The 19,239-nt window shown below is 37.1% G+C and overlaps 1 protein-coding gene across 5 annotated transcripts in view; it reads right to left on the bottom strand.

The window, feature by feature from the left end:
- The window catches only part of abcc8 (ATP-binding cassette, sub-family C (CFTR/MRP), member 8), a 52,726-nt gene that overhangs the window by 19,688 nt on the left and 13,799 nt on the right, over window positions 1-19,239 (bottom strand). For 4 of the 5 annotated variants that reach the window (XM_022672124.2, XM_049474707.1, XM_022672125.2 and 1 more), the window contains 13 exons: window positions 16,867-17,109; window positions 14,030-14,218; window positions 11,567-11,731; window positions 11,146-11,301; window positions 9,029-9,163; window positions 8,507-8,669; window positions 8,352-8,392; window positions 8,046-8,191; window positions 6,646-6,754; window positions 6,409-6,525; window positions 6,233-6,305; window positions 5,451-5,556; window positions 1,899-1,931 (listed from right to left, as the gene is read on the bottom strand). In XM_022672124.2, coding sequence (XP_022527845.2) covers window positions 1,899-1,931; window positions 5,451-5,556; window positions 6,233-6,305; window positions 6,409-6,525; window positions 6,646-6,754; window positions 8,046-8,191; window positions 8,352-8,392; window positions 8,507-8,669; window positions 9,029-9,163; window positions 11,146-11,301; window positions 11,567-11,731; window positions 14,030-14,218; window positions 16,867-17,109 — 1,676 coding nt within the window. The remainder of the gene's footprint in view (window positions 1-1,898; window positions 1,932-5,450; window positions 5,557-6,232; window positions 6,306-6,408; window positions 6,526-6,645; window positions 6,755-8,045; window positions 8,192-8,351; window positions 8,393-8,506; window positions 8,670-9,028; window positions 9,164-11,145; window positions 11,302-11,566; window positions 11,732-14,029; window positions 14,219-16,866; window positions 17,110-19,239) is intronic. The other variant, XM_022672126.2, reaches the window with a different exon arrangement.

Below are 19,239 nucleotides of genomic sequence, written 5' to 3'. Positions count from 1 at the left end.
ACAGAGCACCTCATATCATAAATAAAACATAGTGTGAAAAGGGCAAAAATAAAAGGGTGCAATATACAATTTAGCTCCAATCAGGGAAAACAACCAGCCAAGATCTCCAAAATATACACTATTGCACATAGACTTTATGTACAATGAGAGGAGTATAAAGAGGAGAATAGGGTGAAAATTACTTTGTAGTCTGCGGTGAGCCTGGCTGCTGGACATGCAGGGTTATTGGGGATTGGTTAAGGGCTTAGACTGGTTATTACAGAACCCACCATAGGGAAAAGGTGCTAGGGTGCACACATAATGCTGTCTACATGCAAGCACTTTTACCGGTATGCAAAAATAAACATATCTGTTCACCAAGCTATAAACATGCTGCACAAAAAATAAATATATCAGATGTAATTAAAGCCAGAAATATACTTGCTGTTTGGCCATGCATTCACATAGACAATAAGCTCCTTGGTGAACGTAACAAATATTGGCCTATATGTTACATGTGTTAATGGAGGCTTCCACTAGAGGGCAGGGGTCTGATGACGGCTGGAAAAATACCCCACTGGCTCTGTCCCCATTACGTTTATGCCAGTCGTGGACATAGCAGTTTCAGATTTATTTCTATTTTTTTTGCACGTTTCCACGTTGACTTTCAAAACAATGCTGAACTCTCGTCAGTTCTTATAACAATCACATTTGTCACTGTAGAGCGAAAAGGATACGTCATTACAGCTTCACCTCAAAATGTTTCGCCATTCAGGAGCTGTTGAGCAGCTGCATTGCCCCTAGTGAGTTTTGTTAATTTCTGAAAGACATGCACAACCAATGCTCTAAATAGACGCAGGATACACAAGGCAGCAATGTTTTGTGCATGTCCTTCAGAAATGAATGCAACACCTACACAATCAGGAGAAGCTTTTTGATGTGTCTTTGTTGCTGCACAGCGGCATTTATGCTTGTCAGAACAGCTGGTGAGAGATCAGCTTAGTTTTAAATCGATGTGGAAATTAAAATGGAAACAAATGCAAAAGTATTACGTCCATGACCGACAGAAAATGCTGTGTAAATGGAGTGGAGGTGGAGCCAATGCCATTTTTGTCTAACAATTAAATAAAAGTCAAATAACACAAGTATGCCCTCTAGTGGAATCCTCCAGTACCAGTAACACGCATAGCAAATAAGTATGCAAACACTTATGTTCAAAACGCAGTCGGTAATCTAGGCAAATGCATGGTCAAACAGCAAGTATAGCTCTAGCCTTACGGTATGTGTCCACTGTCCCTTTTCTTTAACGCATGTCGCCGTGCAGGATCTCTCGGCTCGCGTGTGGGCATGTCAGTGGCGTTTTTATATTTAAAGGAAGCAACAGATATAGTCAATCATAAGTTTAATACTTACATTTTTTAGTAAACTTCACTGTAACCTATTGTTCTATAAATCAATATTCCACCATTTTCAGCTTCTTCTCTGTGGTTAAAAGGCGGCTGTTCTGTGTGTGTGAGGCTCGTGTGTGTGTGAAGTCGAAGGCTACTAGTCCCTGATTAGGCTTAAGTGCCAGTGGACACGTACCGTTAGTTATTGCAGGACAACTTAAAGATACAGACTGAATGAAGCAGTACCACTGTTAATCATAGGGCAGTGTAGCCCTGATTTCTGTCATATGAACATGAATTAGAAGCTCTGGCAGAAAAGGAACTCACTTGCACCACTGCCTTTTTTTTTTTTTAATAATCAATCACCTTGTTTGTTGTTAAAAGGCATTTTGTTTCTGAACTGCCCTCTAGTGTATGTATTGCTTAATGTTCATGCAACAAGTGTCTGTGCCATAGTTTTGTAACGTATTTTTGCACTTGCATTTTGATAATCAAAATATATATGTCATGTAGCAAGGGCAAAAAATGTACCTTTCATCTCCTGGTGAATCCAGCTTTGGATTACTGCAGAAAATAAACAAAAGAATTGTATTATTTTTTTTTTTGTTTTCAGTTTTTAGTAACTGATGAAAGGCATTCTGCAGTTTAGAACCAGATACTAAGACTGTGTCATGAATTTACTGCACATGTAATGCAAAAATAAAGGTAAAATAAACCTTTATAATAATTAATCTGATTGTCCTATATTTAAGTTAGGTATAGATGTAAGAAAATACGAGCGGTGAAAATGTAAAAAAAATCACAAAAGTTAAGGCACTCCAGTGCACTGTATAATAAAATGCCAAGGCAACTGCTGAAGAATTATTGTCTTAATCTGTCGCTTTCCACAGAAAGAATGTGCATAAAATAGACATCTTTTAAGATTTGTTTGTTGTGTACTTGCCATTAGCATGTGACTATTGAGGAGGAGAATAAAGTGAGGGGAAAGAAAGCACAGAACTTTTGGGCTGTAGTTTGTGATCTCTGATATGTGGAGACAGTAAGAAAAAACAGCAAAGTTAAAAAGGGTGGGACAGAGTGCAAAGACTTTTAGTGAAAACAAGAGGATTTTAGATTAGAAGTTCCCCCTCGCAAATTTGTGTTATTTCATAACACAGTGGGACATAACCATAGTGGCACATTGTGCTTGGAATCAGAGGATTCCAACTAATAGTGTAATTTGACAACTGTGGAAAAAAAATATTATATTGTTTAAAACTGTCTAAAAATATATATGTATTCTTTTTAGTTTTTAGTAACTAAAAGGTGACTGGTCGTTGTTTTTAAAGACATACAATCCTTCCTTGTCCCCTGTCTTGAAATTATTGAAAATCGAGTTCGAGTGAGGTCTGACAGTGGGTGACAAGGAATGGAACACTCCAATTTTAAAGTTTTGCAGGTATTTAAAATTTCTCGATCCACAGAAGGCATTACCACCAACTGTGAACAGCACAGTTCAGGTTAATAACTGTAACCAGTGGCATCTGACTAGAGTTGTCTGTGCAAACAGACAAACAACTCACATCCACGTTCAATGCAGTCCCCCACACAAATCCTGCTTGTCAATGCAGCATTTGTAATTTTCCATGAGACACAGCAAAAGTCACGGGACACAAGGCTATTTTCCGTCTCATGACATATGGCATATCATTGTTCACCAAAGTGAAATAAACTTTTCTGCTAATGGACTTTGTTAATGTTTTGGTAACAAAACATGATTAACATGAATTACTGCTGTGTTTGTGCTTTTATTCCTGGCAACAGACCATACTACCATAGCCCCTAGACTCAAAATCATCAAATTGAAGTGAATGGCATATTAATCATTTTAAATGGGGAATTTTGCCAAAAAGGCACTGATTTTGTGCGCCGGCAATCGTGATAGTTTGTAAACATGGCTTAACTCAATTATCAGTGAAACACATCATTAAATTTCTAAATGATGACTTTATGCTTTCATCTTCATAGCTATTTCAGTAAAGGACCGGTAATGACACAGGGCAACAAGAACAATCTGACACAGTTAAAAGTCCACATAGTAATTTTCTGATAAAGTATGGAGATAGACAATGAAAGCTTTCCTGCTACAACTCCTGATAAAACTCTCTCAACATTAGCCAGCATTGCTTCTCTGTCCTTTGCAACCATCTAAAGACCATTTCCCTCTAAAATAAGAAAACACACCCAACAAACCCTGCACACATGGTCACGTAAAAAGCATACAAACATTTCGGGGCAGTTCCCAACACCAAGATAACATCCCACCTTAGATAAAGAGGCTATTTGAATAAAGCCTCTGCTCTAAAAGTATTTTTAGAAAACAGGAATTGCCGATACTGATAGTCTGTCCTTGGCCTTTATTGCAGTAGCAGCTATTATTAACACAAACAAATTTTCAAAGTAAGAAAAACCTTTAAAAATCTATGCCTTGCATGCACAGACCAAATACAAACCAACTGTTCAGACCTAAAAATCATCTGAATCAATAAAGATGCTTACAAAAGAAGGCACAAACCATCTTTAATTGCATCACTCTGATCAATGATCAACTGAAGGTCTAATTACATTTCTGTGACAGTAAGGAAATCAGCAGTCTTTACTATGTAGCCCCACAATCAATTAATTGACTGCTTCTCCAAACATTTTATTTATTTAATTACAGCTCTCCTGTGTCTTCTAATCCACTGGAAAAAGATGGCAGAAGTAACAGAATTACAGAACCACCAAATGTGCAAGTGGATATCTGACCCACAACCGAGGCCTTGCTACTATTTAAGTTATGGTCACACGCATCAGAACAAAACTTCAATACACTTAGTCACAGTTTGTTACAACAGAGATGTTTGCTAGCTATAAGGTTTACTGTGGGACTTTATGGGACTTAATGGGATATTATAAATTACATTATCTTATTATTCATGGAAAAGGTGCTGTAGTGCAGGAAGACAGTCTATTGGTCAGTTGCCTTTTGTCAGTCCAAGAAACCAGGCAGGGATCATATTTTTTAGAGCCAATCAATTTTGCCCAACCATTTTGTGAGGTGTTGTGCCATCCTTCCACCACAGCAACATATCAGCTGAAAGTGAGCTTGGCACAGAAGCGCACCAGTGCTTTTATTTGACACACAAGGGTAAACGTGGAACTATCTGCCCTATGTCGCCTTGTATATCACGCCTTAATGAGGTTTTCTGGCAGCAAAGCACATCCTCTGTAACATAATTACACACAAACAGTCTCAGTGACACAGCACACAAACAAACACACACACTTACTTGATTGAATTGGATGTACCCTTAGAGAACAAATAAACAGCCTGTATAGAGGAACTGCTTACTGTTTTTATTAATGTTTTACTTCTCTAGTTCAGTGAGGGATGATGGCTACAGAATTGATTTATTTTTTGACAGAAAATATGTAACACATACTGACAGAATTTGTGTGTATTTAGTATTTTGAAAAGGTCATTGTCGGAAACTTGTTCATTCATATTTTTTTCCAAAATCAAAGGTATTTCAATCTAAATTTACTGTCTAATAAAGACATTTAACTGGATTTTGGAGCACTGCTGTGAGGACCTGATTCAGCAAAAAGGGCATTATAGAGGTCAGGATGTTGGATGATTATCACCTCATCCCCAACTTCCCAACTCAAAGTAGATGTGGCACCATAATTCCAGAGAACTCATTAGGACACAATCCTACACAGCCTCTACAAAGATGCAATGAATGAATGTACAGACTTTTGCAAACACTATACTCAAAGCACTGTTTCTCAGGCTACACATAAAATTACTCTCTTTATTCGTCTACTGACAGATTGCTCTGCTATACAGACCCTTCCATCTAGCTCAGCTTTTCAATTACCAGTGATTTCCATTTTACATTTATAGTAGCTTCCATTACCATCCATGCCAAGCTTCACTCAAATTGACTGCTAAACCCATCGTAAAGACAAATGGTGGACAGTCACTCCCATCTAACTACAAAACCTTTTAATTAGCTCTAAATGTGTTTCATTGAAATGGGGAGGGTACTGCATAGCTACCTGTTCCATGTGACACTGCCAGATATCCTCTGCATCTCTCCCAATGCAGCCAGTAACAGAGAAGACTTTCCACAGCCCACTTGACCCACTATCATAGTCAGCTGACCTGGTAGAAAACACACCAACAAATGCACATGCATATGTACATGTGCACACAAAAGCACACACATACACAAACACAAACGTGTATGATTAGGGAAGGTGAACTAATCACTTCATCACCCTAGCTTTAAATATCCTCTTTAATATACTGTACTCTGATTAATTCTATGTAAGTTTCTATGGCAATTTCATTAATATATATATATATATATATATATATATATATATATATATATATATATATATATATATATATATATATATATATATATATATAAGTAATAGTAAATTCAGTTTAAAGCATAAGATGTGTATTTTCTTTAGATATATCATGGCATTAAAAGAAAAAAATAACTAGCCAAGAATTTTAATTTCTCATGATGAACATTTAGGACCATTCTCACACATTTTAAAATTATTAGAGAAAAAATTTATATTGCATAATGCATATTTTAGCATTAGATGCCATATACATTTTATTTATAATAATGTGTATTCCTGATTTTATATATTTTAAACTGTATTAAAAAAATCCACAACAAACATTCAATACTCATCTTCCAATGATCATTAACAGTGATTTGTTTGTAACTGTAAAATCAAACTTTACATGATAATAACCAATAATTGGCACTTATACTATACTGTGACCGTCCATCTTGCAAAGTCTGAAAACTCACCAAATGGAACTTTTATGTCCACATTTGCAAGAGTGGGCGCACCTTCCGTCCAGCTGAAATATCCACCAGTAATCTGTCAAAATTGAGAGACAAAACATATAAAATATTTTTTTTCTGTAAAACCCTCTTCTACTGAATATGAAGAAGGGACTCTAACCAGTTCCTCAGGGTCTTACCTTGATGCAGCTTTCATCATCATCCACTGCTGCTGCTTCTGTGGTCTGTTCACTCTGTAGCCCATAGTTATTCCAGTCCTCTCGGGCTGGATGCTTGCGGTTCACAACCTTCAGTGGCTACAAGCACAGACACATAATTTAGGGACACTGGGAGCTACTTTAAGTAGATCTTTGCCTTGGGTTACAGTGGTAGAATAACAGTCAAGGAGAGATTCAATGAAAAGAGGGCATCCCTACCAGTGCCTGGTAATTGCTGTGGTTGGTGGAGCTTGATGGAATTGTTGCCTTGGGTTCCTGTTCCTCTCCAATCTCATCACCGGCAAAGAATTCGCTCAGCTTCTGCACACTAACACACAAAGTTCCTGTAAGGTTTATTATGGTGCCATACATTGCTATCCATATATCAAAAGCATCTGGAAGCAATAAAGCATATCATAAAACATAACATATAATAAAACATATAATTACATGTCAAATGCATTTGCTTTGTATTTGTCCACAAAATACATACAGAGTTACAATATGGCCCTAATCATATCCACTAGTTTTTCACATTTAAAGCCGTAGTGTGATATATTATGTGGAATACAAAATAAAAACTGTTCAATGCAAGATATGCTATTTAACACGTTTTAATCACCTAAAATTGGTAACTTTCACACTTTTGGCCTAAAGTGTAAGCCAATTAGATCATAGTCGTATTCACTCATTGATGCATAACACGATGTGCCCTCATACTAATGATTTTTTTATTTATCATAGCTAGAACTTCCAACTGGCAGCCCCTCCTTCTGTATAACTATAGAACTCCTGACTCATCAGCATAAATGAAGCATGAAGGGGAGGACCATGGAGGGAAATTATACACAGGGGACACTGAATAGAAAGCAATCTATTAGAGTGACTAGAGTCTTTTTTAAAGAAAGTCACAGGGTTTACATTTAAACCTGACACTGTCATGCTGTAAAACCTGAAATGTGGCCAACAGGTGACAGTGTTATATAATGTAAGTTATATGTAAGTATATGTAAGTTTCAATCCCATTTTAGTACCATCAATATCCATCTCCAGTCTGATACAGTGTCAGTGGTGCCCACTCCTAGGAGAGATACGCAGTTCTTTTGTCTTTCACCTACCAGCTACAACTTACTATAAATATAGCCTTCACCTTCTAAACTCATTCCACATCATTGATTTTATGAGACGCCACAGGAGGTTTCCATTTCCCCATACAGAAGGGGCCTCTAGTAAAGTGTAGTGCAATGTGTGCACAGCACTCAAACATACTGTAGTATAAGTCTAAATGAATAATCAGAATAGTAAAACAGAGAAATGGCATGATCAATCACAGTACATATGACCTACATTGTAACTTAGTTGACCGTAAATCCTGTACCTGTGGTTTAACAGCCCCTGGTTTCAACCAGTCCTGTAGTATTAATATTAGACCAGAAACAGTATCTTTTATTTGAAACTGCAATGTACATAATTGAGGTCATGTTATTACTTTTTTTTATAAAACATTTGTGAGAATTCAAGTAAAACACATTTCTAACAAACGGTTTTGCCTCAGAAACAGGGATATAAATACTGTCTGTTCAACTGCATATAGTAGGTAATAGTAATGTGTGGCTAACCTGACAAGTGCTTTGACTGTGGAGCGAACTACACTGGACAGCAGAAAGAGAGGTGTGACCAAAATGTGGAAAAGGGAGAGTGAAGCGAATGCCACAGCTGGAGACAGGTCAGCATCTTCCGACAGATGTACATGGACAACAAACGTCTGGAATACACCCACACACACACATAAAGAAAGCACACAAGACAGCAAAGTTATTTGTATTAGCAGTGCTGCAACTGTTGTGACTATTTAAAGAGTAAAAGCAGTTTAGTCCATGACCCTCTCTAATGACACTGCACAATCCATAAATAGTTGTACTCACAGTAAGAACTGCAGCAATTGGAATCGCAGCATTCATAAAAACTGGGAGAGATACGTATAAAAATAAATGTGTATTAGTAAAGTGATAGGACATTACTTCCAGCTCAACTTAGACAAAGATTTATTTTTTGCAGAGTATAAAAAAGGGTTTCTCACTGGAGACAGACGTGTAAAGGGCAAAGGCCTTCAGACTTGTGAGCTCCTTCCCTCTGGTTTCCTCCACACTGGAACAGAAGATGTGCTCCCAGGCATAAAGCTTTAGCAGCTTGATACCTCGCAAAAGCTCATTGGTTTTTTTTAACCGCTCACTGGAGTATTCCTAAGGAACAGAATTTAGGTCATATATTTTTTGGGAATGTAATTATTGAAGAAAATCAAGACTGCATAAATAAACAAATAATCTAAACACAAGCAAAGTTCAAATAGTTCCTAGATTTTTGTCATATTTTCACATTTACAGCTCATTTTCATAGCATGCTTACAGCATTTTTGCACAAAACCAGTGCAGCTCCAGAATGGCTTTACAGGAGAACTGAAATGCCTTCTTAACTTTCAAAGGAAAACATTTTATTCCAAGTAATTGTGGAGCAATTCTATTGTTTCAATCATCATTGAATTTGTACATATTTTAAGTGCCAATATGGTTCATTGGGAAAGTTAAGTGAGGCATAAACTCACCAGGGTGCTCTTTTGTGCTTGAGACAATTTGGTCGCCACAAAGTACTGCACAGGGGCCAGGAGGGCAATGACAGTCGCCCCAATCAAGGCACTTATTCCCAGGAGGTAGTAAAGCAAAACCACCCCCAGTATGATCTGAGGAGAGCAAAAGTAGGTTAAGTTCATTTTCAAATCACAGTTTTTTTTGTGGGACATAAAAATATATTTTAATTGACTAATAATTGACTCTTGATGTCACAGATTACCCAGCTATTGTTTTGAAGTATGCAGGCACACCAAAACAGAAGTGTGTTTGTTTTGCCTCTTTCGGTCCCCAAGTGAATAAATGCTGTAGTGACAATGTATAGTAATAAGGACTATGATAAATCTTGCACTTAACATCGGGAGTTACACAAAGGGCCCATTCCCTTCCTCTATACTCTCCTCTCTGAGGCTGTGGCCATTTAGGATCCAATCAGCAACACTTTAACCAAACATGGGGATCTGACACCTAACAGCTAGGTTGCTGTAAAAATACACAACACTCCTACATATATCATTTTATATGAGATAATAGTGTTCAGAAGGTGCCATAGTTTTAAGTGAGAAGAAACATTTTGGTTCAATGAAAAAAAAAACAGTACAATGCATTCTTCACTACACAAAGTCTCTGAATGGAAAAAAAACTGTAACAGACAGCTTGTTCTTGTCATTACACCTGGCCCACATGCCCACACGGTGGATTCTTTAAGTTACTGCGATATTCTGAAGTAGGTCCTGCTGCCTGTTGTGTACAACTGACAGCTAATACAACATTTCAAAATAAAGCTATTATAGAGCACCATGTGCTGGAGGACTCCAGGGGAGGAAATCATTTTGCGCTGCTATAGGTAGAGAATAATATTTTCAAATCTCTGAAACAACCAAGAGCACAAAAGTAAACCTCATGTGAAGCACACTGGATTTCCTCACCAGAATGAAACAGCCAACTGTTACATAAAGTCAATACACTCATCAAATCAAGGTTAATGTAATTGCTTCAGCGGAGGAGATGCTAAGAGGTTTATCCAATTACACTCAAATTAATAGGAACAACTGGAGAACCTCCGTGGAGGAGAAACAGAAACCAAACTAGCAGAAATTGTATTTGATTGCTGAAAGGCCTTCAAGGACAAGGCTATAAATAGCATGTGCTTCTCATATATATGAGACATTTCAGCTCTCTGGAGCCTTAGAAGAAGGTGTGATAGACACTTGACGTAACTGTAAAAGATAAAAGAACATTATAGTACTACATGCTGTGCCAGTATTTACTGTATTCACTGACCTGCCTGAAAAAAAATCTTCTGTCTGGATGGCACAGGCTGTGCTGTTTACTCAAAATGATTCAGTTAATATCATATACAAATATCACAATCACAATTAGCGTCAGCGTGGGGAAAAAAAACAAGTCGCTAGTCCTGCCAGAGCGCTGCTGCTTCACACAAGGTGAACTTAATGGATTTTGTGTGGCTCAGCTAAGTGTGGTTTGCTAAGCTAAGTAGGGTATGCTCTTGCTCCCACTCTCTCTCCCTGTCATTCTCTTGTTTGTGCCTGTGCTGTGGATCTGGGATTGAATATATATAATTTGGACTTGTATGAAGAGCAACGAAGAGCCTCTTTGACAAGTATGAGTACAGTACATGTGCATTGTATTGCTCCTGATACTGATACCAGTATCACCATTCACGCATCTCTAGTAAGAAGTCGTATTCATATTTCACCCAGCGGCTGCTTGACTCATTTATAATGTCTCTGCCTCAAGGGGTGTGCATAAACCTATCAATATATGCATGCATGTCAGACAGATGCAGGTCACAGAGCCAACACTGATGAAAACTTCAATCAGCAGAAGTTATTTTGCAGAATGATAAAGTATGATTAGGGAAGTGTAACATGTAAACAATACCAGTGAGCACAGCTATATTTGTCTGTTACGTAGCAAATGCTGCACTTCTCTGAATCCTTTTAGCAGATCAACTATTTATGCGCATTAAAAAAAATGCAACAAGTTAATAAAATTAAAGAACAAATGTAACCAGCATAAACAGCAGGATTTCAGATCATTTCACTGCAACATTTGAGTAAAGAAGGCTTACCTGTACTGGCATGGCCCACAGATTGGGACACAGAAAGAAGAACCACATTAGCTGGTTGGTGTCTATAGCTACCAGGTTGCAAATCTGGCCCACTGTCATCTCTCCCATAGACAGGTTGGAGGTACACAGACGCATGATCTTATTGTAAATCTTTGTCTGCAAAAGATGAGACCAAAGAAAATTACAGCAAATTCAGTCTCCACAACATTGACCTAAAATGAAGCTGAATAATATTGATTTTCATCACTTTACTGTGTTTGAATCTCTACACAGAAAACATTTTAGCCACACAACAGCCTTTTATAACAAGGCTGATGCAGTCGACTGAGCATGACTTTATGACAAAAGGTGAAATGAACAACAGCATATAAAAATGTTGCTAAACACTGCATGGTTCCTATGTTGAGAAGCTCATATCTACCTGGATTGCTCCTCTCAGGTTGATTCCGGTCTGGATGGCAGCATAGTAGGAGGCCTGTAGAAATGTCCTTTGGAGAAGCAGAGCAAAGAACAGCAGCACAGCCAACACATAGGCATTAGCCAGGAACTCCTGCGAGGAGATGAAATAGATCCCCAACAACTGGGCCTGAAATAAAAATAAAACTCCAGGTGAGCACAGCCTCAGTGTTTGGAAGCTTTCTGCATTTCAAGGTCAATCTGTCTGGAACACGATGGAGAAGTCTTTCACACTCTGATTCAGTAAATTGAACATTGAACAAGTAGCTATCTTTACTTGAAACATAATCCAGTATGTTGTCTAATTGGGGAACTCTTATTATGCAGACATAACTAAGAGTACATATATGTTCACACTTCTGATCTATCTTAAAGGAAACATTCACTATATTTTTATCTTCTCAATACTTATTGGACGATTTTCATTCACCTACATTTTTATATAAACTGCTTAAGTAATCTGTTACTTAAAACTAATTCAAAACAACACCACCCCTCAATTAACTATTGCATTGTGTGCCATGATAACCATTTTGTATAAATAATATACTGTCAGATTAATGAGATAAAAAATTATTGTCATTTAAAAAACCAACCTCCAAAGCAGACTAAAACACTACTGTAAATCTGTTGCCTGCCATGTTCCAATACATGAAAATAATCTTTTTTGCAAGACAGCTACTAGTAAAGAAAATAAAAAATCTGCATGTATTAACATTAAAGTATTATCACATCTAGTTTGTAAAAAGAACACATTTTAAAGTGATTTTTCTTATTAAAGAATTTGTCTAAAGTGTAAAATGCTATAAGCATTCAGAGAATTTAAACTTTAAGATTAGACAAAATAACACAATATCCAGAGGTAGAAAACATCCAAAATGAGTCTTCTGAAATGCATTAAACAAACTACTGAAGATTATACTCGTCATTCTGTAGCAAGTCAGTCTTTGAAAGATATTTTTGAGAACATTTCCATCTCATTATTCATATATTGAGCAAACACTTCAAACAGAGAGTCCAGCCTGAATGCATCATTTACAAAAGCGATGCAGAATGTTCACAAGAGGTGCCACAAAGGTGCACCTAATCAAATTGCAGCGCATGATCAAACAAGATCAGACACCACAGATGACAGAACCTGCAGACATTAACAAAAATAAAGAGGAAGTGATGTCAAACCCTAATCAAATTTCACAAAAGAAAATCTGCATACATGCAAGGCATTAGCAAAAAGAAATTAAACAGTTACTTGTTTAAAAAAGGCCTATTCACAAATAAACCCACTACAGCACACTGTTTTGTACACTGCTCACAGATGCCTAATAATGGAGTTCTTTATAGGGTCTTATTATCACTGAGAAATGAGCTGGCCTAAAACAACAACAGAATTAACTAGGTTTTGCCTTTCTCTCTCAACCTACTGAAATTGCCTTAAGTGTGAGAGATTACAGCAACTTTAAATGCAGGACAGTGACAGCTATGCCTAGACATTCTGTTTAAAATAAGATAAAAAGAAGCCACAATCAAGCATTACAAAGTGTAAGGAAACAAAGTATGAAGGAGAAGAAAGAATAACTGAGGTTAAGATAAAGTGAAAAAGATAGCAGGCTGTGGGCCTATGTGGAAAGAGAGCTGTAAATAATTAAAATCCATCCTTTCCTTCTGCTGTGTCTTAGCAGGCCCTGTAGATAATAACCATATTACTATGCTATTTCCACAACAAGCCACTAAATATTGCAAGCCACAAATAAACAGACTTTGATAGGATTTATTTAAATAACATGTACTTCTAAAATCTATTTAAGGCTTTGCTATAATAATTTTAAACATGTTTTTTTGATTGCTCATTGTATTATGGCTTTGATAAATGCCATATCATGATCTGACAAGGAGCTAAAAGCTAACTTTCAGAATTACGCAAGTAGATAACACATCACAAATGCAAATATGACTCTAAGACACATTCCTGATGTGTTAAGGCTGAAATTTGAGTCAGACGACATTCTATTCAGTCCTGTAAATATTTTATGAACTTGGAGGAGAATGTATTGGCAACGAAGCACAGAAAAATGCTACGTGCAAAACCACACCCACGTTATAGAGTGAGTGAGAGGGAACACACATAAGAGCATAATAACCCCCAATCAAGCTCTTAAACCCCTCTTAAAGGCTTGACCTTGCCTCAAAATCAGTAATGGGACAATCAACAAAATAATTAACAATGTTTTTTTCTCACGCATGAATAGGCCAATCAGCAGCACTGTTATACACTGAGGAATAATCAAAGTATAGACTATGGTAAGCATTACAGTCCCTTATATTACAATACCAATTACATATTTCTATTTATCTATGTATCTCTTGTGATTGTTAATTAATATTATAGCAATAAAAATGAATGTGTTGTCTATCAATTAAAGGCTCTTACTGGTGCCTGGATCGTGTGGTTCTCTTTGCTGATGTGGTGCACAATGCCTGAGATACACAGTGGTCCAACAAAACCCAGAAGGTCAGCTAGGAATCGGAAAGTGATGCTTAGGATTAGGGGCTTCCCAAAGGCCTGACGTAGGGCCCTCCAGATCCACTGGGGACCCTGAGGCTGATGTCCATCAGGTCTCTGTTAGAGAGAAAGCAACAAAGAAAGCAAGAGAGAAAGAGGCGATAAAAAGTCACAGATGACCACTTGCACTTCATTAATAAAGAACATGCACTGTTGTACTACAGAGAAGTCTGAAAATCTTTGTGTGATGAGACTTCATGCTTAATGGGGATAGAGAATGTTTTCTAAGTGTCTGAAGACAGCATTTTTAAACGTGAAACTCATTAGTTAAAGAATACTCAATAATTAGATGATAATTCAAGACTCTTACAGTCCAGCAGATGTGGCAATGCCACTTGAGATTTAATTAAACATAATGACTTGAGACAAAATGACTGGCAGCAAAAAAAGTGTTGTCTGAGTCTATTTTTTATTGCAAAATAATATTAGAATGTTCCTTTATATTGTATATATTACAAATTTCCCTGTGTTGCTAAAGGTGCTACAACATTTTTGGTGTTATACTCTAAAATAGATCTGCCCTAGATATCTTCAGAAGAACAATTCTCTAAAAATGTTCAATCTATTCTCTAACAAGAGACTCAAATAAGCCTACAGTCACATACTACAACCAATAAATAAGATATGCTGAGAATGTACAACAGTTTCAAGCCTTCCTGACAAGCTAATAATTGAGTGTAGTGCTAAATACGTGAGTAATGATGTTTATTGAGTCTGTTATTTATCCCCTTAGTCCCAGTTTAATATGAGTTTATTATCTTAAGCAGCATCTGGACAGGGGGAGGAGAGTGTTTGTGTTCCGAGACGTGACTGCCATCACACATCCCTCCCACAGCATGTGAACACTGACGCAGAACCATAGCCACAGCATCCGTTTACCTGCAGTTCCGTCTTTCATTCTCACTGGCTCACACACACACATACACACACACACACACACACACACAAACAACGCTCCTCATTCCCATGAACACAGAGTGACAGAGTGCTTTCACCCCACTAAAGGTTAAGATGTCACCACGTTCGCAGTGGAAAACTAAAAGCATGGTTCTCTCAGCCTCCGGAAAGAAGCACAAGTTTGTTTAACACATGCACACGCGCACACACTTGTCAGTAATAGGAAATTCGTGCTCAGACAGTGAGTGGAAAAATGACCAACCCTCCAGCTCTAGCATGCAGCTCATAACATGATCACTCACAATGATCTGGCCTCTCTAATCACCATCAAAAATACTGTTTAAGCTACTGGCCCCCATACAAAAGACCAAAGGTACTACATAAAAAAAAACACATATCCTTATCAACTTTAAACACATACTATACAGTTAACAGGAAGGCTTAGCTTTGGCTCTGATATACACTATATTGCCACATGTATCCACTTACTTGCCTTGTGTTTAGTGATGTTAAGCTTAAATGGAGCTGTTTGGCAACGGAAATCCATTCCATGAAGCTCTATACGCACTGTTCTTGAGCTAATGTGAAGAAAACATGAATTTGGAGGTTTGTATTGACTGACTGCAGAAACTTGGCAAAATCTGTGCAGCTGCTGACCCACTTTGTCATTTTAGGTTGACAGAGTGAGTTGCTTTCACTCCCAGTCTGTTTAACTTCATTAGAATGCCACTAACAGTTAACTGTAGAATATTTAGTAGTGAGGAAATTTCTCGAGTGGACAGATGGCATCCTATCATGGTACCATGCTGGAAATCACTAAGCTCCTTAGAGCGACACATTCTTTCACTAATGTTTGCAGATGGAGTCTGGCATTCCTGGGTGCTTGGTTTTATACACCTGTGGCCGTTAAAGTGATTGGAGTTCAATGACCTGGATGAGTGAGTGAATACTTTTGGCAATATAATTTATATCATATACAATACATTGATAATTCCAAATTCAAATTCAATCCTTAAATAATTATTTTTTATTTATTAAACATACAATTGTTGTGTCAGTGTTTGGACCAATCCAATATTGGTCAGGCTGCTACCAAGAGACAATGGCAATCTAATACATGTTTGTAACAAATCTAGCTTAAAAACCCCAGACTCACTTGTACTGCAACACAACATACAGCTGATGGGAAGCAGAGCTGTAAATAATTCAGATCCACCAATTCCTTCTGCTATGTCTCTCACTAGGTCCTACAGATGAGAAACACTACAGCGCTGTCTCCATATTTGGCCAAAAGAATATACATGGCCTGAGAAATAAGAAGCTTCTGAGTCATTGTTTTTTTAGCACCAAAGGTGGCAATATACTTCAAACTAAATAAGTAAATAAAATACTACACTAGCATTTTATTTAATAAACCAAACTGTCTTTGTACTAATGCTGTAATTGTATAAGGAACACAAAAGATGGAAAAGAATTACAAATCTTGTTTAACTCCTGAGAAAAAAAATATAATTAACTTAATAAAACATAAATTTCCTTCCCCCAATGCTCCAACATGCATCCAGCTTAATGGTACTTTACTGCTACAGCTTTAGTTGGCTTACTGCCCAATATTAGGGGGTACCAACTGTAATTATGTGTTCAATAACATAGACCCAAATGATCAATTATTAAATTAGTTGCCAACTATTTTAATAATCGAGTTTATTGTTTTAATTGATTAGTTGTTGCAGCCACAGCAAGCTATTACATTCTTTACGCCTCTGAGTGCATGTCGTCTCTCTTTTCAGAAATTTTATAGCAGTTACCTTCTGAGCCTCAAAGGCCTTGCGCAGTTTCAGGTAATTGGTGAGAGCCCTCATTGCAATGGGAAGCTTGCCTATGACCTTCAGGTCAATGGAGCGTCTGTGGGCGGATGTGATAAAGGTGTTCATCCACCAGTATGTGCTCTTGGACAACAGGTTGACAAATGGCTGTAGAAAACGTACACCAAGGTCCTGCAGGTCTTCAGGTGGCTTTACTTCCGTGGGGTGGGCAAAACACATATAACGCTGCAGAGACAATGAGATTATTTTACTCAATGTAAAATTATTATTATTTTTATTAAATCTAGGTATATTAAAAAAGAGAACATGACAAACACAGCACTCAAACTCATATCTGCATGATTATGTTTATGTGCTATCAAATGAGTTCTGTATATATCAATATTAAAAACTTAACGTTGAGAGTTGCTACACATGACTGAGGCTAGAAATGCTTAATCAGAGCTTGACGAAGGACAAAGAAAATGTCCTGCACTTTCATACCAGCAGAGCATAAAACACATCATTGCAAAAGAAACAAAGTTGCAATAGATTTGATGTCCCGAACAAGACACAGTCTGGGACATATTGTTTATATTAGCACTAACATACAGTGAAATGAAAGAAACCAGAGCAGGAAGAAGAGACAACATCATATGGATGCCAGGGGTCTACAGACATCCCCTGCACTTCTGTTGTGTGTCACTGACTAGCACTAATGGTAGCCTGAGGAAAGCAGGCTACACATCAGCAGAAGAATATACAAGGAAACTTCCTAGCAGATGGCTATTTTTATCCACATAAAAACAAATGAATAGGTACAATGCCTAAACCGCTTACTCCAGTATTCTCCAGCTAAACTAAAGCAGTTAACCTATAATTACAATTACAATTCATGTAACTTACAAAAGGGATTCCTGAAGGAGCATTCTATTCATCGATGAACCATCAGTGACAAAAAATAGATATTTCCAAAGGGGCTTCCATTATAGGCCTGCAATCATCATGTCTTTGCTTTAGAAAGGCTTTCCACAGAAGCCTCTATTAATCAGCATGAGGAGTAAACAGTTGCATAATGCACTGAAGAAGCCTAAAAGTTGGCATGGAGACACCAAAAGGAAAATACTAAAAGTCAAGGGGCTTGATTGCTCTTGGAGCGCAGATGTGTAAAGACCAAGATTATTATGCAAACACAGAAACAGTGTCTATCTAACTGGAACTAAACTTATGCTTTATTGAACACTCTTATAAAGGATGAAAGAAATTACTGTGAACTAGAGGTGGGCTATATGGCTCTAAAATAATATCACGATATTTCAGGGTATTTTTGCGATAACGATATACTTGCCGATATAGAAAAACTAAAATAATTCATTAATTTCAGGAATATAGTAAAATAGTATAACAGAATAATCATAATGTGGCAAAATGAATAATATAACATAAAATAATATAATGCAGCAAATAATGTTGCAGAATATTTAGTGCATGCATATAAACTGCAAACTAAAACAATTATACAATAAATACACCTAAAGCTTCACAGTAAATAATAGACTACTTTAAGATAGAACAGCCCTATTATCACGATATGGATTTTTAATATCATATTTCTGTGTAACGATATATTGTATACGATATAATATTTACCACCCCTACTGTGAACACACACACCTCACACAGACACACATACTGTATTAAACCCAAATATATCTTGTTCATTATCAACCTTGCCAATCTTTTCATTTGTGGCTTAATTTTTCCAGGAATCAAAGTACTTACATATTACAAAACAATTTGCAAATAAGACCAAACAGAAAGACACAATGACCCGAACAAAACACCCTTGACCTGATTTCCACAAGCTCTCTACTGACATAAAATCACTTTTTAGCAGAATCGGCCTCTCTTTCCACTTCAGGTCTAGACAATAAGCACTGATAAGGACCGTCTGGATACGAGATGGAACAGACCTTGTGGAGAGCGTCCCTGGGCAAACAGATACAGAGCCAGTGTAAAATTGATGTACAGCCTCTGTTCTACCACTGGAAAATCTCTCAAGCAGACTTGTCAGAAAGACAAATCTATAGTCAGAGCCTCTGAGACTTAACTTTCATCCTTTTTACACAAACAAACCTTTTTTCAGGGATTTTTTATTATTATTTATAATTACTTAATTACTGATATAAGGTGAGAAATCACAATATTTTTTATAGTGTATACTCTCAATAACCTATATCAAAAGCAGAGTGGTCCCTGCCAAGTTACTTAATTTCAGCAGCTCTAAAAGGCACCTAACAGTTTAGTGCAACTTTTTGTCTGCCTGTGTATACTATTCTGATGGATTTTCTGTACAACTGGTAGACTCTTTAACTG

The sequence above is a fragment of the Astyanax mexicanus genome, chromosome 2 (genome assembly GCF_023375975.1).
Source record: "Astyanax mexicanus isolate ESR-SI-001 chromosome 2, AstMex3_surface, whole genome shotgun sequence".
NCBI classification, from domain to species: Eukaryota; Metazoa; Chordata; class Actinopteri; order Characiformes; family Acestrorhamphidae; genus Astyanax; species Astyanax mexicanus.
This window is presented reverse-complemented; position numbering and strand designations above follow the sequence as displayed.